This window comes from Chanos chanos, chromosome 4, assembly GCF_902362185.1.
Source record: "Chanos chanos chromosome 4, fChaCha1.1, whole genome shotgun sequence".
Lineage (NCBI taxonomy): Eukaryota > Metazoa > Chordata > Actinopteri > Gonorynchiformes > Chanidae > Chanos > Chanos chanos.
Window position 1 is genome coordinate 8,692,421 of NC_044498.1, and position 18,463 is coordinate 8,710,883.

Sequence of the window (18,463 nt, forward strand, 5' to 3'; positions counted from 1 at the left end):
GATTACTTTTGGGGGGGGGGGGGGGGGCTGGCATTGTTGTTCAAGTTGCACAGTGAGACATAATGTCATAAAGCTTTTGATGCATAAAGAGTCCAGGTGGTTCTCCAAAAGGGCACTCGTTGCCGTAAAGCACAAGATCAGCAATCCCATCCCTCTTGTACAAACTCTAGGTGACCTTAAGAAAATGTTTGCCAGGAGTCAGCCAGGGAACGTCCCAGACGCCCTCAATGGCCAATACAGACCCAATGCTGTTTCTGCCGGTCAGCCCTTTTCAGAAGCATACTGCTGCGTCAAGAATATTGTAACCTCTGGAGTACAGATAGTTCTGCGCCCTTAACCTAGTTTGACCTTCGGAGTGCAAGTTGCTGTCATACGCGCCAGACTAAATGGTTAGCATTTTGATAATACAACGCGAAGGCTTGCTAATAAAAGGTGCGGCAGAGAAGTTATCTTTGAAAGGCTTTTCACACATCTGAACCAGTGTGTCTACGAATTCTCATGGCAGCTGGAGAGCCCTTGTCAGAGGCAGATTACAGAGTATGAAAGCTTTCGTCGCAAATGAAAGCATTCAGAGTTGAATCCAGAGGTGCAGCTGCAAAGTGCCAGTTCTACTTTCTTACTTATATAATTATTTTTTTTTTTATCCCTGCAAACACTTCAAGCAGAAACATTTTAAAACATGGATAAGGAATTGGGTCATTGCAGGCAGCCATCTGGCATTGATTGTTCCAATGAAAACTGTTGCCTCGCTCTCAGGAAATGTTTTATTTTTTGTAACTGGCCTGGTTCTCTTGTTTGGAATTTCCACTTTCTATTACTAAATGAATGTATTTTACTTACACAGTGAAAGGTCATTCTCTGCTGTTGGCTCTAAAACATTTCCTTTTCCAGAGTTCCTCTGCACTGAAGAAACTTTTTAAAACCTGTCTTCTCTGCAGTATTATCTGGAAGAGAGTGCGTATGTGAGAAGAGGGTGTACATGTGGTAGGGAGACGTCTCTGGGCCTCAGAGCAGTGTGAGCCCATAGAACAGTGGGCCATCTGTCTGTCGGCATTGTTCTGTGGACAAAGCCTGCGAGGACTTTTAAAGAAACCCCTCCTTTGCTGTGAATGAACCACCCAAAGCCTCAGCACTGACTATGAGGGTAGTGGCTGCCTGGAGAATTTCTTAGCTTTTAAAAAAAAAACGTCTTGTGGACTTTATTGAACAGAGACTGGGGGTTGGGGATCAAGCGCCTCTATCCCAGGCATCGCAGTACGAGTTTGACCTCTCAACCATGCCACTAGCTGACAGCAATAGAAGAATCAGTGAGTGTGGGAGCTTGTTGGAAGACTTTGTCTCTGCTAGTATATGAATCCTGCAGCCCTTTCTGTTAAATGTTTACTAGACATTTAGACTGCAAAGTATTTCTTCTGCTCCACAAAAAAAACAAAAAAAAACAAAGTGAGAGATACGTGAAATACGTGACTAGGGAAGCAGTTTATTTCATGACAACATTACGACTTGTCTGGTCAAATAGTTCATTTAATTAGTCCAGAGTGTGTAAGCAGGCAACAATAATCAAACTAGGTTAACAGTTTCCCCAGTGATAATTTGATATGGTTGATGGCTACATGCACTTACACTGAGCTAATGCAGATGCCTTCTAATGATTTTATGGAAAAAATGTCTGGATTGTTCTAGCTTAAGTCACCAAGAACCATGTAACAACAAGAGATTTCAGCTTTATTTGATGTTTGATAATCAAGTGACTTTAACTACCCACATAGCATGGGAAATTTTTAAGTCCTTGAAAGCATTTCTTATGGATTTGCTCATCCATAAGATTACATATTGCCTTTTTTTCTATCAAGTGATTGAGCATACTTTAAAGCTCCCTACTGGAGGAGTACTGAGCCCTAAAGATAGCTGGACATATCGACCAGCCATACAGATAGATGCAGTGCTACAGAACAAGATTTAAAAACCATAATTGACTTTCAATGGGTATTACTTTTTTTTTTTTTTCCAAACCAAAAGCGCCGTTTTATTTTTCCGCTGTTGGTTTAGTTTTCAGCAGTTTAAAGAGCTTAGCTAAAAACCTCAGTAATAATACGAAATGCAGGAACCAGGAAAAGGCAGCTTTAGTAAATGATTACAGATGTAAGCTAGCTTACACAGGTTTCTCTCTGCTAGGTGAGATATCCTCTTCAAAGGAACTGATTGGATCTTCGACCTCTAAAACCTTGCGTGCAAAGTAGCGGTTGTCGAGTGACATGCATCCCGGTGATAACCCAGGAATGAAGAGGTGGGATGGGAAAAAAAAGAATAAACTGTTTTAAGGGATGCTGGCAATCCCTCGATTCAGATCCTCTTTTGTACCTCAACGCTATATCGGTCTTAGCCTTGATGTGCAGATGATGCGTGATAATGCAACAGACTGGCAGGCTTCCACTCAGTCTGCAGAATGTACTACTAAGCGGTTCTCACACTCCCTCCTGACATTAGCTAGTCTGTTCATTCACGTGAGTGTTGATCAATAACTTTTTGTCATGTCAGGTTCTTTATCAGTAACGATTATGAAGTCATTTCCTAGTGTTAATTTCGTATTTTTGCATAAATAATAAACTGACAACGGGGTGTGTTATCTGAAAACGATGACGTATTGTTTACATGTGAGCATGGTTTTGCTGCAGGCGCAGTGCCATGTTTCACTCTTACCTCAATAATGTGGAAAACTGTTTTGTTTGTTTTTTTTTTAAATCTGAGGTCATTTTTTTTTATGTCTGTATATGTTGCATTATACATCTCAGTTTAGCATACAGAAAACACTCCCAGCATCTTTCAGATCCGTCCAGCAAGATCTACAGATTTAACTTGGCTCGTGTGAAAATCACCCTGGCTTTGGAAAGACAGATGAAAATCTCGCTGTCTCTTTTTCCTGTGAGCATATCTCATCCTCTCGGTATTCTGTGCAGTTGCATAGCAATAAAAACTCCTGTCAAATCCTCACTGTAATTTAAAATCCAATGCATACCTGTTCATGAAGTGTACACATGGACACGTACATCAAAATCTCTACATACAATGAGAAGGCGCAGTCAGTTCTTTTGCAGAATAATTTACTAAATGACAACATATTGGGAGGAAGCTGTCTTCTTCAGGATTTCTACACTATATTTTATATTCCTCAATATGCAACCTCCTTCTGTACAGAAATCACCACTCTACTCTCTTTCTGGCACTAACAATGAAAGCGCTCGGTCTTCAGGAGCAGTGCTATCCTTGATGTCATGACACCATGTTGTGTGTGTGTGTGTGTGTGTATGTGTGTGTGTGGGGGGTGGGCAGGAAAATGTTTTTTGAGAGCATTAGCTAAGTAGCTTATGGACAATGGAAGATCCGAAGAGATTAAAACCTCAATGATCTATTCTGCCCGAGTATAGAAAATAGAGCTGGGATGTGCTCCGCAGCAACCAGCTCCACAAATCTTTCGTTCCCTAAGCACGTGGTTCTGCATTACATTCATATGGAAGCATCGTGTGGTCGTCCTCCAGTTTTACAGTACAATGGCGTAAGTTAGGGGGGGCTAGAAGCAGCCGAATTAGTTGTAGACAATATCCCAGTGAAGAGAGAGGGAGTGAGCACGGAGACAGGATGAAAGTCACCCTTAGGGGCGAGGAGAGCTCTTGGCAGGGGGCTCAAGGTTGAGAGTTTTCTGTATCCGTGGATATTGCAGCACAAGCAGACTTTTCGTCAGCTTGTTGCTAGGATACCCTCTTTTCGTAGCGTTGTCTAGTGAACGCTCGCCTTCTTTTTCCCCCCTCTGAGTTCTTCCTGTCACTTTCCTATTTGTTTAACTTCAAAGCAAGTTGAGTCCTGTTTGAAAAAAAAAAAATGCCATAGAACCCAATCTCCTGAACTTGTTCAAACGACGAATGGAGTAGAGTCATACTTGGGAGCAGGGAAGCGAGCGGCATTGTCAAAAATGACATCTTTTTTTTTTTTCTGTCGTATTTACAGAGTCAGTCCTTTTAACAGTCTTTTAGAGCAAAATGTTTATCCTGGGAGGTTTTTTTTTAATATATATATATATATATATATAAACGTAAAAGTGTAGCAGACCCAGGTCACCCTACCTTTTACTTTGGTTTTAAAATCACTCGTGTCCTTAACGAAGAGTTGGTTCGCCCCCAGAAAAGAGGAGAGTAAATGTAAGTTACGTAACACTCCTGCGTTAGGAGGTGGAATGAAAAAAGCTGTGGTGTTTACCGCAGGCCTGCCCCCATCTGTAGTGGAAGGAAGCCTGTCACCATCTAATAAAAACTGTGGATGTCTGCTCCATCCAAACTCCAACCGCTGGGCAGTGGAAAAGATGAGACCACGGTGGTCTCGGATAACCCCGAGACGGTAGCGCAAAGACCGTGCTGTGCTGTGCTGTGCTGATGCTGATGTTTTGGTTACATGACATCCAGCGTGTAGCAATTGCATTCGTGGTGCTTCCTAAGCCGAATGTAAACCTGAGGTCAATGCGTCCGACTCAGTGAGTGAGGATACCACCTGGGGCATGTGCAGAAATCTCCCTGGAGGTTCAGTCATATCAAGGGCAGGGAGAGAGAGAGAGAGAGGGAGAGAGATGGTGAGAGTGAGAAAGGAAAGCGTGCAGCCATGCGCTAAGCCTCTCACCTCCAGCATCCCGTGAGACCCTACAGGGACACATGCAGTTCGGGTGGAGCACATAAACATTCTTTGCGCTGAACATGCTGACATACACATTGTATCACACCATTACCTCCCCATGACTGACAGAGAGTGGAGTGATTCCGCAGTTTGGAATGTGCAGACTAAGCTAGGCTAAGCCCTCTGTGGAAAGAAAGACATGGTTTGGGAAGGAAAAACTCCAAAGATCCTTTTTTTTTTTTTTTCTTTTTAAATCCCTTTGAATAACTTGGTTTGTTATTCCTTTTGCTGCGGTTATTACATAATGTGTTGTCACTGGGGTGTTGAGGTGTGACCCATGTTGTAGTAGATGGAGAACAATGGAAATGCCAAGCCTCCAGCAGACTTCCACGTTGTGTTTGATTGAAGTCAGTGTGTATAGTCTGGTGGCAAGATAAGTAGCTGGGGAGTAGATTAGAGATTGATAAGATTTTGGGTAATGTTATCTGTCACTGTGTGAACTGTGAGGATTGTGTTTGGAGGAGAGTTAGCTTGTTCTTTACAATGGTACTGAAGGCAATTTCCATAAATAACTTTACATTATAAATCTGATTTAAGTTCAGAAGTAGTTAGAGTTATGTAAATTTCAGTTATGTCATTCATTTGAGGTGCTCAGTGACCTGGTAGCCATGGAAATTGTTGTTTAACATAGAAATAATTTATGAATAGATACAACTGATTTGTTCTCCTGACTTTAGGACATCTGAACTAACAAAAGAGAGACGAAAAACAGGCCAGAGGAGACCTGTGCTAAAAAAAAAAGAAAAATACTAGTTCACCATTAGTCTTTTTTTCTTCTGCAGTTGGATGATTACACATTTAAAGAAAGTAAGAAAGAAAGAAAGAAAGAAAGACAAGATGTTTAAAGGCCTTTTCAAGCAAACCAATGTCAACATTTAGAGTATGACTGTTCTTGCCTGGATATTAATTAGTGTTCGCTGTCACCTGACAACAAGTAGAAAACCCAGGAATGATTACTATGTAGACTTGTGTACGTCGTTGGTTTCTTTTCTGCAGTATAGGTTCCACTCAAGGAAAGAATTCATTTTCACTTTGGCGAAACAGCGAAAGTCACACCCAAAATAACGTTCTGTTATTTTTAAAGGTTTGGTTTGTATCTCCGGTTTTCTGGGCCATGGTTAAGTTTATAACAAAGTTTTGGTAGAAAGAAAAATTTAAGCGTCTCAAAAACTTTAGTTTTTCTTTCTTTTTAAACATGAATTTAACTTAAAGAATGACAATTTAATACAAACAGAACAAAGCTTTTCAAAAATGAGAGGGAATCTTCAGCACCTTTTATTTTAAGGCTCTTGTTTAAGAAAATGAGTGAATGAGAGAAGTAAACTGAAACAACAGTTATTTTAAGGCCCTTTTTACCATGAGAATGAGTGGAAAAAATCTCAACATCAGTATGTTTTAAGGTTCAGCAAGATTTTTGTTTTCGTGAATGATTGCAAAACTGAAGTACTGATACACTGAAAATTTCAAATTAGGTAGGGGGGTCCTCGGTTTATGGACTATTCTTCGAGTCTCTCATATCAGCAGAAAAAGAAGCATATGACAAAAATGATGACCGTTTTCGGATCAATGCTTGGTGACTTCGATACAAGAAAGAAAAAAAAAAAGACACTTTTCTACTTAGAGATTAGTTCTAGTTTCCTCATCTGTTTGGGTTCATATGCTCCAATATAACTACTATAATTCGTCGTTTGAGTAATGACACCATGTGCTTTGTTGTTATTTAAGATAGCTATTCAGTCAACGTTGTCATGTAACCCATAGGCACGTGGTTATCATATGCACGGTGCATTTATTTTCGCGCGGTGTACCAGCTTCAAATTACGATTTGTGTCATTTTTAATGATTGGAGGTACACGCAGTGTTGAATGTTCTCGGATGCCAAAAAATATTTTTCTCTGATTTTGCATTGTGTTTGAGAAAAAAACAAACAAACAAACAAAAAATATTCACTTACAGAGGTTGAGGAGGGGAAAAAAAATGTATTATGAACCGGTTTGGGAACAATAGAACCGTAATTTGCATTTTTGATACAAAACCGTCACACCCATTTTTTGGAAAAGCAGAAGATGAGATCGATGCCTCCATGTTTTGATTGGATTTGGCATCATTTGGCTCAGGGCAAGAGGGCTATTGAAACAGTATTCGGGTTTTTTGGGGGGGTTTTTTGCTTTCGTATGAACTGAACAGTAAGTTCACCTTCTTGTTGTTCTGGTCCTCGGCTCCAGCAGCACTGCAATCAAGGTCAGTGTATTGACTGAGAAAACTGCCAAACTAGTGTCGAGCCAGGCTCTGTACTGATTTGTTTTGCTTTCTCCAAATGACCTCCAGAAGCATCCGTGTGTGTGGTCAGCACCGTAGCTCAGGGATCGTCTGTGTCAGACCGTTTGGGATTTAATTGGTAAATTCATTGAGTTACTGAGGTAATCTATGACTATGTGACGGATTGACGAGGTCTCATTATTTTTTATGAGTCCTCAGAGCCTCGTGAAGATACCTTCATCAAATTGATACAAGGATAGTTTAACCATCTGGCCATAAAGCACTCATCTCCTCTGCCTAATGGAATTTGTCCACAGAGAATCTCTTCCCAAGGATCACTAATATATTTAATGGCTTTCAGAATATGGAAATGTAAGGTTCCCTCTTCATGAATGCCATTTTTATAACGTGTTCATGGCATGACTGTGTAGAGAAGACATGCTACTTTCCTGGCACATATATCAGTAGGGGAGAGACAGAAACTGAGAGTAGCTAGTGGTTTACTGAATGTGGGGCAGTTCATCATAGAAGCTAGTCTTCATACACTTTCAATGTGGGAGAGAGATTATACAGCCCATATACTATGAACAGAGTGTACAGACAAGGACTATCACATGTAGACCTTAATGGCTAATGGGTTTGTTATTGAGAAATTTGCATTGCCCTTAAAAAACAGAAAATGGTAATGATTAAATATAAAGTGATAAAGAGAAATGATAACGGAATATAGAAAGGTCTTTGTGCACCAAATACTGTTTCAGACATTGGTTTAATATTTGCTGTTCAATTAACGTTTTTAGTCATAAGGCCAGTATATTCCTGGAACTGAACCTTCTCCCTATTTTTGATCTCAAAACAGATTTGAAACCAGACAAGGCCATGTATTCTCTGCGGCTTCACGTGGACACGCAGTTAATCAAACTGTCAAAGAAGACAATTTAGAAGGTTGAAAAACATTACGTTATTCCAAACGGGTAAAACGCAAGTGATAACGGTGTGTCAACCTTGTTGGTTCAGTCGAAGGACAAAGCAGAGCAAGCATGGACAAGTTCTTGTTTTTCCCTCTCTCTTCAAAGTTTTACGCATGCCATTGTAATATGTCAGGTCTAGCTCTGCAGTTGGAGAACGTCTTTTTTTTTGTTTTGTTTTCCCCTCTCACACGCACAGAAACATCTCTCTCTCTCTCTCTCTCTCTCTCTCTCTCGTCTGCTCTGAGTCTGTAGGCGTCTGCCAAATTTGAGAAAGTGAATAAGTGTCACTATAGGGAAGACTAAAAATGATTTTGTTTTCTCCTTTTAGAAGAAGATTTGATGTCGGTTTAAAATAGACTCCCAGCGATTCTCAGTAAGGCTTCTTTGTGCTTACTTCAGAAAAAATGGGACGAGGTTTCCTCAGCTGAACTCTTAGTATCTTTCATCACTGGAATCTGTTAGACCAGTCAGAGGGTTTTTTTTTTTTTTTTTTTACCACTTTTGATCCCTAGTTATCTGTCCAGCAGACTGCTCTGAATGATTAATATTACATTAACCTGAGTTAAATAGCTGCCCATGTTCAGTTCTTTTATAAGAAATGTGCATGATTTTAGGCATACGCTCTGTGGTTGTTGTGTTTTTTTTTTTTTTGTTTTTTTTTTTTACTTCCTTTAGTATCTAATGTTACAAACAACAGACTAGAGATTAAGTCTCCATAAACCCCCTGTGCATATGAGAATGACTTGAATTGAATCTGTGCATTTGCGGATCAAAAGGATATAACCTTGTAAGATAAAAGAGACTACAACTGCAGTGTGTTCCAATTTAAACTGCAAATCTTATCTTAGAAATATATCTCACCTCGTTTAGCTATGTGAGGCAACCAAGCCAGTTTCATGTAGCTCCTCTATGGGTATGACTGAACCCACTGATTAAATGAAACAGTATTCTAATGTACGCTGTTTTAAGAGTCACGATCTCGATACCAGGATTCTCTTCGCGCTATTTAATTGGCTCAACGAAAGATTATGTGTTATCATTAATAAAAGTATGCTGGCAGCAGGTTCCCAAAAGACGCTATGGAAATGGCTTGTCCCAAACCCGCGTTTAACAGTTTCCATTCCACCTACTTTCCTCTGTGAGACAGTTCACTGCGTTTCTAAAGTGGGTAAGTTAGCTAGGGTCCCTCTTGCTAGGCGGGTGTCATTGACGGCCATACATTGGTCAAATGAGGTAAATGGTGATTGGTTTCACATGTAGCTGATAGGGTGTTTCAAATTGGGAGAGAAGCGTGAATGGTATCAGGATAAGGAAACTGTAAGTTTGCGAGTTTGAAAAACATAGCGTTATACTTTTCTGTTGATGTGTCCTTAAGCAAAATAGGAGAGGGAAGTCTGATGTAAATAGTGACAATACTGCATTGCTCTGGATAACAAACTTCAGCCAAATTAATTTAAAAAAGTGACTGTTGCAAAGGTTTAAGTGGATTCATCGACTGTATGTCTCTTTTTAGTCAGTTCTTATGCTCTGGCAACGCTCAATTACTGTCATAAATGTCCATAATTTTATATTTTGTGTATTTTCTGTTTGAAAACCAGTGACCTTTTGGTATGCTGCTAATTGGTCGTTAGGAGATGCTAAAACTCTTGAGGAGCGTATGACACAGATAATGAAAAGAAGGAATGTTTGAGAGTTGTTTAGTGAATGCATCCTGAAACTTGTATGACTCTGCTGTCTGGAGGTTGTTTGTTGTTGTTGTTGTTGTTTTGTGTAAAGTTGTGGCCTTTGATAGTTCTGCTTGTCCTGGAAAACCGGGTGCATTTAAAGTTTACTGCTTACCGGGATAAACACATTTTAAAGTCTCGGTTATGTAAGTAGCTGTGTTTGCCAACAGGCAGACATAGTCGTGTACTGGTATGTAGATGTATTCAAATGAGGTTGAGGTTTGCGTTTGTTGAGAACAAACATAGGGACAATCTGGTTAAACAGCCTCTCAAGGCAGCCAGCCACCCACCAGTCAACAAGCCATTCACGACTATAGGTCTTGGTACCATGCGTGTGCGCGTCTTAATTCATCATTCCCTCCAAAACGGGATCCTCTCTCAAAAGGGTGAGGTGGGGCCGCATTCATACCTTTTTTGGAAAAAAAAAAAAATGGAAAACAGGCATTCTTCTCTTGAATAATTTAAGCATTACTTTAGTGGAGGAGTGTGTTTTTTTTTTTTGCAACCAGAAGATGGACTGTTTAATGAAAAGATGTGTTTGAATGAAGCATTCTAAAGTGCAGCTCCCTTGGGCCAAGATGGTTTTTAAAGACCGTCACAGAGCGGAGTAGTTGTTCTTCCAGGCTGTAGGTACGCGCTGCCCTTTTACTTTTTTTTTTGTTGCAAAAAAAGTAACTTGAGCAGACATGACATCGTGGTTTTTATGAGTAACCTAAATTTTTCGATTTTTGTTATACCACTCCACCCCTAATGATTCCACCGTGGTGTTGGGTAATCCAGTGTGGGTGGTGCCATCTGACCCCCATGGGCCTTTTTGACGTTACTTTACTTACACTAAGACTGAACTCTGATTTTTTTTTTCCTCCTTGAAAACTACAGTAAGCTGACATGTAATGACTTGAATAACCTTATTAGTGTGCTAATTTCAATACCGGTTGAAAGTATTAAGGCGTTCTAGCGTGGAAACTACAGTTTGGCCTTTGTCATTTCCTGTGCGGATCGTTATGTTAATTTGACACTTTTTGATGTGTAAAAAGGATAAAATCGATAACTTGGTGATGAATTTAGTGATGTTCAAATGTGTGTAAAACGAAATGACAAGACAAACCATTTGGAATTGGAGCCAACAGAAACCGAATGCATGATTTTTTTTTTTTATGGACAAAAAAAAAAAAAAAGAAGTGTTTTTCATTGTCTGTTATGAATTGGGTAAAATAATACTACCTGCAAGCCCACCCATAGTGCCTGGGAACTTTTTGATATAACTTATGGTTAGGCATTCAAGGTCCCTTCGCTAGCTGTTCTAATCCACCACAACACTGAGAGCTTTGTTTTGTCAAAGTGTTTGCTTTTCACTCTATCACGAGGTTACAAAATGACAGACTGTGAGAGCTTTTAGAGCAGGAACTGAGCGAAAGCTCTGGAGACTGACGTCGTCGACACTTGTGGACGTGGGGCAGTGTTTCTCTCTCTTCTCTGTTTTGACAGGGTCAGTCGACTGAGTTTGTGTCCATTCGCAGTGGAATTGCTCTGAGCCTAAACTCTGGCAGCTAACGTTGTAGGTGTGTTACTGCGAGGTCCTAGGTTGGTTTTGTAGCAATGGGCTCACGGCTATGTCAATGATTAAACAGCAGGGGGGAAAAAAAAAAAAAAAAGGAAAAACATCCTGCCTGAGGTAAATGTGTAGGTTCATTTCACAACCCTTTATTTTCCTACTATCTCTGACTCAGCCATAGCTAGTGACTGTTTACACTGCCATGGGTTGTCCTGCTTATAAGAGACACCTTGATGTTGTTGGAAAATTCTTTAAGCAGTAAAGATAGTTGCCTTAGTTTATCCCTCAGCTTGGTGTAGGCATTATTTTTGACTCTTAGAATTCTGGAAGCTTCTTAGTAATATCAACCTGCCCTGACTTAAAAGAACCAGTCAGTGTGAACCCATTAACCTCACATGCTGGGAATGAGTGGTTGGGGGTTGAGAGGTTGGAGTGAGATTATTGTCACCCCTGACCGAGCACAAACTAATGTGACTTTTCACCACAGTCTTGTCAGTGTCTGTTAGTCTTCACCTCAGTCATGTGTTGACAGAAGTTCTGATGGTAGGGAATGCTCCCCTAGTGTTAGGTGACTGTCAGAACAGTCCTTTGCAATGTTGGCTGGCGCGTCTTCAACGCCCAGTTGGGTTGTCGGGATGAGCCGACCGTGCGAGAGCGCAGCCAAATTTTTCTTCTCCAGACTGTGTCGATGTGCAAGACTCAGAACATGCCTCAAAGCTTATCGCTGGCAGCCATCAGGATGCAGATCTAGCTCTTTCATACGCTATTAGAAACCCAGCCTCTAAACTGAGTTACGTCAACCCTAACTGCAACTCTACCACTGCTCTCTCTCTCTCCCTCTCTCTCTCCCTCTCTCTCTCTCTCTCTCTCTCTCTCCCCTTCCCTCTCTCTTTCTCTGTCTTTCTCTTTGTTATTTTTGATCCATTCACTTTCTCTCGCTCAGTTAGTCTTTCCCTCTTCCTTCTCTTTTCCCCTGGAAACTACTTATTCTGCTCTTCTTTTTTTGTGGTACTTTTGCTCGAATGTGTTTGCTCGAATTTGACCTTGGATTTTACATTCCCCTTTTCATTCACTGCAAGTCTCCTGAATCTTCTTTCCTCTCTGTCTGTTTTTATTTATTAACCTCTTTTTTTTTTTTTCTTTAACGAAGCTCTCATTGTCAGCTGGAGCGGGTTATTTTTTAAGTCAATGAGGCAATGAGGTCAGACAGGACAGAATGTAATATTTCAGGGTCCATAGTTTCTCTTCTGTCTCTCACATCTTGCAGTAATATAGACCCAGGCCCCTCTTACATGTACTCTATTGAATGCACTCACTTCCAGAAGGCAGCAAACACACCCACACCCTCATGCAGAGTAAAACTCACATGTACGCCACATGCACACTGGATAAATACACAGTATTGCTTACTAAGTGCTTGATTGTTAAAAAATGTGAACAGACTTGGGATCTTGTTGAATACAATTAAGTAGATGTAAATTGGCTATGACTGAACACCACTGAATTGAATGGAGAAAAAAAAAAAAAAAACGAAAACAAAACAAAACCCATCATTATGTTGGGCACAGACTTGTGACAGACTTTTGGGGATTTTTATTGACTTTCCTGGCGTACCTCCAGCGAGTGGTTTGCTGACGCCACTTGAAGAGAGAGAGGGAAAGAAAGAGAGCTTAGCACTCACTGCCCATATGGCCTCTCCTGAAGATTTGCTTATGACCCTTACAGTTCCAACAGCAGCCTGTGGAAGTGGGTCACGACGACACTGACGCGATTGGAAGCGACAAACCGAGAGGGACAGACTCACAGACGCACTGGCCGCGCCCACCCTCCCCCTCCACCCCCCCCACCCCCCAAACACACACACACGCACAGACGCATACACACACACACACACTCACGCCACCCCTACCCCCCGCCCGCTGCTGTCTGTGTCACTCTTCCAGCCAGTCATACATGGTCATATATAAACATCGTAATGTCCCAACAAGACAGAGCTGCACTCTTTGGTGGACAGACACAAAAAAAAAAAAAGAACAGTAGACCTTAATTAACAAGGACGGGAAGCCCCTGCACGCAGCAAAGGCGTGCGTTCTTGGCAGACATGGGATGATGTTCAGTTAAAGACGGTATAGTCTTTTATCCAAGCTATACTAGGTCATTCCCAGGGCCACAGGCTCTATCCGTTGTCACTGAAATTCATCTAAGTAGCCAACTGTGCTTCTGAAACACTGATCATCGTAGATCTCCCTCTTAGTGGATATTAGAACGGAATGATTGTTAGACCGGAGGTGGAATAGGCTTCGCTGCTCTAATTATACAAGTGCAGGGATCGCATGCTTATGTGAGCCTAATTTTCTCCCTAGGCCCTGGGGTATGTCTATGCACCAGCGATAATGTGTCATGTGGCGTTTCCCAGTTCCCCAGCCTGAAGATTGTTCTGCTGGGACCCTTTAGCTGAACAATTTGTTTCAATGAAAATTTGAAATGAATTGAGTACTAATTCCCTTAGAAAACGTGTGTAGATAGAAATTGAGAGTCACACCCGTGGGTATAGATGGATTTGGGTGTCGAGTTTAGCAGCCTCTGTGTTTTCGGTCTCTGGATGCCGGGTCTTTTATGGACCCGACCTGGCTGAAGGACCTGAGAGCTAATCGGCTTGGGCACGGGCCGCAGGTCAGCCGACCAGATGAGGTTAGATTAGAAGGTCACAAGGGAGCCAAAGAGGATTAATGGCAGTCCACTGCTGCCTGCACGACCACAGCTGAAGTTTTTTTCCCGGGAAAAATCATTACCGTTAGTGTCGTCAGGGTGTTAGCTTACAGCATATCCGAGAATAAACGCAACGATTTTCTTGGCGTCCGCAGATAAATCATTTTAAAGGCCGCCTTCGATTAAAACGTAAACAAACAAAGCCAAAGCCCAGAACACGCACGGAGAGCCAACCCAAAATGGTGATGCCACCTAAACATCCTCTTTTCTCTAACAGGAAAGAGATTTTACTCTGAAATGTTTTGACTGGTCAGAGACCATGCTCCACCAAATACAAGATTAGATAGCATTGATGAAATCCCTCCACGATTTTCATCTTTCAATATATGTAGAACCCTGTTCGACCCAGTGCTGTTTACTCCAATATAGAAAGAAATGTCCTACATTTGAGTAAGATGAAGAGAAAAGATTATGATGCTGGGCTACATGATCCTTCAGTAAGCTTTTGAAAAACATAGCTGTTATAGTCATAAATTTGACTTATGATGGAAAACCACACCAGTTATTATTATGGTTATTAAATAAAACATTCAAACGTTTTATTTATTTTTTTTCACCCATTAATGAAACAGCTTTGCCGAACATCACCATCTAGTGGCGGTTTTGGTTGGCTCCGAATGTAATATGATGTGATAGGAGTCAAGATGGGTCAGCCCATTTAAGAAAACGGGTGTAGCAAATAGAGCATGCAAGAGCCCATAGTGACGCATTATGGAGTGACTCAGTCATTTGTGGGGAGGGAGAGCTTTCACCCTAATTGCACTAGCCTTCGATTCCTTCACCCCTTGCTCCCCAACCCCCCCCCCCCTTATATTTCCACTGGTTTAGTATCTGTTGAAGTCTGTTTACATTAGTGTGGCTTGGCTCTTGGTCCTTATTAAGTACAGTGGCTGCTTCACTGTTTTTCTTTGAAATGATTCCAAGCCAGTGGTTCTGTTTAACGTGCTGACCTGTTGTCCCGAAAAAGCAGTCAGAATGGAGGGACTGGATTTATTTCATGTCGTGCCAGATGGCCATACCGCAAAGTTTTTTCATCCAGGGCAAACAAGTATGTCATCTGCCGTTTAGAATACATATTGTGTATATTTTTCAGCCCTTCCAGGGTCTGCCACTTCTAACTATATACATAACTGAATCCATAAGTCTGGGTGAGCTACAAAGGAACTAGAATCAGCCAAGAATATTTAAGTAAACAGAATAATAACCGGAATCACCAGAATGTGGAACAGAGGAGAATTCTATTGTAGAATTCAGCAGGATGATTGTTCTATTAGATATTAGCAAAAGGTGAAGTCAGCATTCTGGGGTTGTCCCAACACAGGGAAAGCCAAGTGTAGTATTACTGTATGGTTTATAATGAGTATATACACTTAAATATTCAACAGTTTAAGAGGGCTAATTGTAGGGCCCGGTAAAGAAGCAAATCAGCTTGCTCTTGTGATTGTAAAATCAAGATGCGTGACCCCGAGATACAGAATTTTGAGACCGACGTGGGAATACATGTCGAGCAGACACCATGAGTAGAACAGCTGTTGAATTTTCCCCAAAACGGAAATGTCCTGAAATTATTAGTCAAGTGTTCGCCGAACAATAACCAGATTTCTCTGACTTTCACCATTTTCCACAGATTCGTCCTCAAACTACATTCGACAGCTGGAGACGAAGGTACGCATTTTAGAGGATGACAACAACAAGCTTCTCTCACAGGTAAAACTCTTAGTTTCCTTTTTTTGGTCTTGTTTTTTGTTTTTTTGGGGGGGTTTTTTTGGCCGTCGTCTTGTGCTGTTTCTTATAGGGATTTCCTGTGATACTTAGCAGAAGAGCAGGATGCCGGCACTCTAAATAATAACGTTTGATGTCAGCAAAGCTTTTACTGTGGAAAATGTACTTAGTGATAGTGAATTCGTTGTGAATGATGCATGGTAAAGAGGCAGTCTGTATCCCTTAAGGCTGAGCCAAGAAGCTCACAAACATACAGTGACAGCGTTGGTACATCCGTCTGTTTTTCACAACCTTTAACGTCCTATTACCCGCAAGGGAGCGGGTGGGTTGCGCTGTGGGCGTGAGCCTTTTTATTTTTTTTATTTTTTTTCCATTTCAGTTCAGACAGAGTTCACCAGTTTACCTGCCTGTTAACAGATTAGAGATTATGTTACCCACAAAAAAAAAAAAAAAAAAAAAAAATCAAGGATTAATCCCATCCTCCTGGTTTCTTGACTGCCTCTCAATAAGAGTCTCCCACATCCCTTCAGCTGCGCAAAATATATACGTTTATCAACTACTAATGTAGATAAAAAACAAAAAAAAAAGATGAAAAAGGATCAATGTGTGTGTGTGCTGGTTAATTTTTAAACCTGTTGTGGATACTGGACTGCAGCAACAAAACATTTTTTAAATAGACTGGAGCACCACCTGTTTTTTGTCTTTCTTTTACATTTCTTCACCTCACCACTTGAAGCACACACGGAACAAAACCCCGGGCCCAGTTGTCGAACGTTAATTAGGCAGCTCCTTCTGATTATTTCATCTCTCTCACCTCCAGGCTTTCTCCGTAGCTGCGTAGGCAGGCATAAGACCTTTATGATGAGCGTAATTAATGAGGTGAGGTGCAGTTAGGTCTTCCAGAGAGTTCCAAGGGAGAAGAACCATACAAATCACCCACAAGCATACTCTTTAAAAAAAAAAAAAAAAAAAGATGCCCTGTAGTTATTAGTCTAATCCTAAAGAATGGTGGAGGGGGGAGGGGGGGGGTATTGTGTGGGTACTGGAATCGCTGACTGTTGAACATTGGCATGAAAGCCTGCGTGGATCGGAGGCATTAATCGCACAGATCCTGGATTTAAAGCAGCCTTTAAAGAGACAATAGCCGAGCGTTGGCAAGCCCGCTGGCATGAAAGAATCGTCCCGGCTCAACGATATAATTCTCATATCCTCATTGTACTCTGAAATGTACATGGTTTTTAATACACTAGCTGCTGCTGCGTAGGTGTGGTGCGCCATGCCGTGCGGAGAAACGGCAGCGCGTGCGCCCGGTCGACACCTTCGGGAAAGACAGACGAGGTCAGACGTCGTCATGTGTTTTACACTTTACACTCAGAGAAAGTTGAGATAGGCCTCCCCGCAGAAGAAAATTTCTCACCCACGTGTAGAGAGAGAGAGAGCAGTGCACGGTTTGATACTCCAGTCTTGTTAAGCGCCGTTCCTTTGAGGGAAGTCAATTCTCCTCAGCCATGACTAATTCAGAGGAGCCTCGATTCTTTTTGAGGACGTGCACTGAGTGCACAACCGCTGAACTCAAGTTCCCCCGCTACACGCTCTCCGTCAGAGCGTTAACCAACTAACGGTGGTGTTTTACCCCCGACTTTACAGTACTGTTTCACTATTTTTCAAAAATGTTTGGTAACGTAGCATTTTAATCCTGAATTATGGATGTAACATGTTCATCAGAGAACGTCTCATGTTATACATCTGTAAACCTGCACATCAGTAACTCAGAGTGTACCTAATTATGGTGTTGGAAAAAAAGTGTTTTAAATGTGTTTAGTTCCTGTGTTCACAAGCTTTGTAACAATAGCTTCTGATATGTGTTTAACGAATTCATACTATTGTAATATTCTTTCACGAGTTTCTTGAGAACTGATTGAAATCAGGGGCTTTCAAATGTTTTCTAACGGGACCAATTTCAAATGACTCCCGACCGTAGGTCAGTGTTTTGTAACGGCTCCTCTGCAGATTAAAATGTAAACTCATCTGATGTCTCTTGTCTTCCTCAGCCCTGTAGCCGATATAGCTTATCAAAGATCCCAATGAAGGTAACTCTCCTTCGCCGGTTTCCGTCATGCTTCCAGTAATAGTTCAAGGGGAGCTTGCACTTAATCTCTTAATTGCTATGGCGACAACAATTTCTCGTTTAACGGCTTTGCTTCAGTCAACACTTCCTTATTCTTTCTCCCATCACCTTTTTCCGACATGCTAAACGCCAAATGCTTATGTGCGGACTCTGCCACGGGGTCAGGCTGTGCGATAAGCTTTAGTTGATGGGACACGTTGTGTGTGTGTGTGTGTGTGCAGTATGATCTGGTGCATGCGCTGATGTTTTTGTCCCGGCGCGTCTGTCGGCTGAATAATTCACTGGAGCGGCACAGGTAGATTCGGGCATCTATAATGCATGGCATACAAACTGATGGCTGTATGAAAGAAAATGACCGTTTCTGAATTTTTTATTGCTGTCTCTGTCAACTGGTGCTTCTAGTAACTTCCTTCCTTTTAGGAAAAAAAAAGTGTCTCTCGACTGGCAAAAAATATTGCGTTGCTGTTTTTTGCCTGTTTTTTTTCTTCTTCTTTTAAATTACTCCTTCTTTTGTTAACCATGTGAGATTATTGATATGAATCTGAAATTTGTATGTTGATGTCCTGATATTTATTGTATGAGAAGCACTAGTCTGGTTAACATGTTGGACAACTGT

At 41.3% G+C, this 18,463-nt stretch overlaps 1 protein-coding gene across 2 annotated transcripts in view; it reads left to right on the forward strand.

Annotated features, from left to right (window-relative positions):
• Window positions 1–18,463, forward strand: part of ccdc85cb (coiled-coil domain containing 85C, b) — a 32,231-nt gene that overhangs the window by 7,043 nt on the left and 6,725 nt on the right. Inside the window, exons 2-3 of one of the 2 annotated variants that reach the window (XM_030771916.1) lie at window positions 15,625–15,704; window positions 17,771–17,809. In XM_030771916.1, coding sequence (XP_030627776.1) covers window positions 15,625–15,704; window positions 17,771–17,809 — 119 coding nt within the window. The remainder of the gene's footprint in view (window positions 1–15,624; window positions 15,705–17,770; window positions 17,810–18,463) is intronic. The other variant, XM_030771917.1, reaches the window with a different exon arrangement.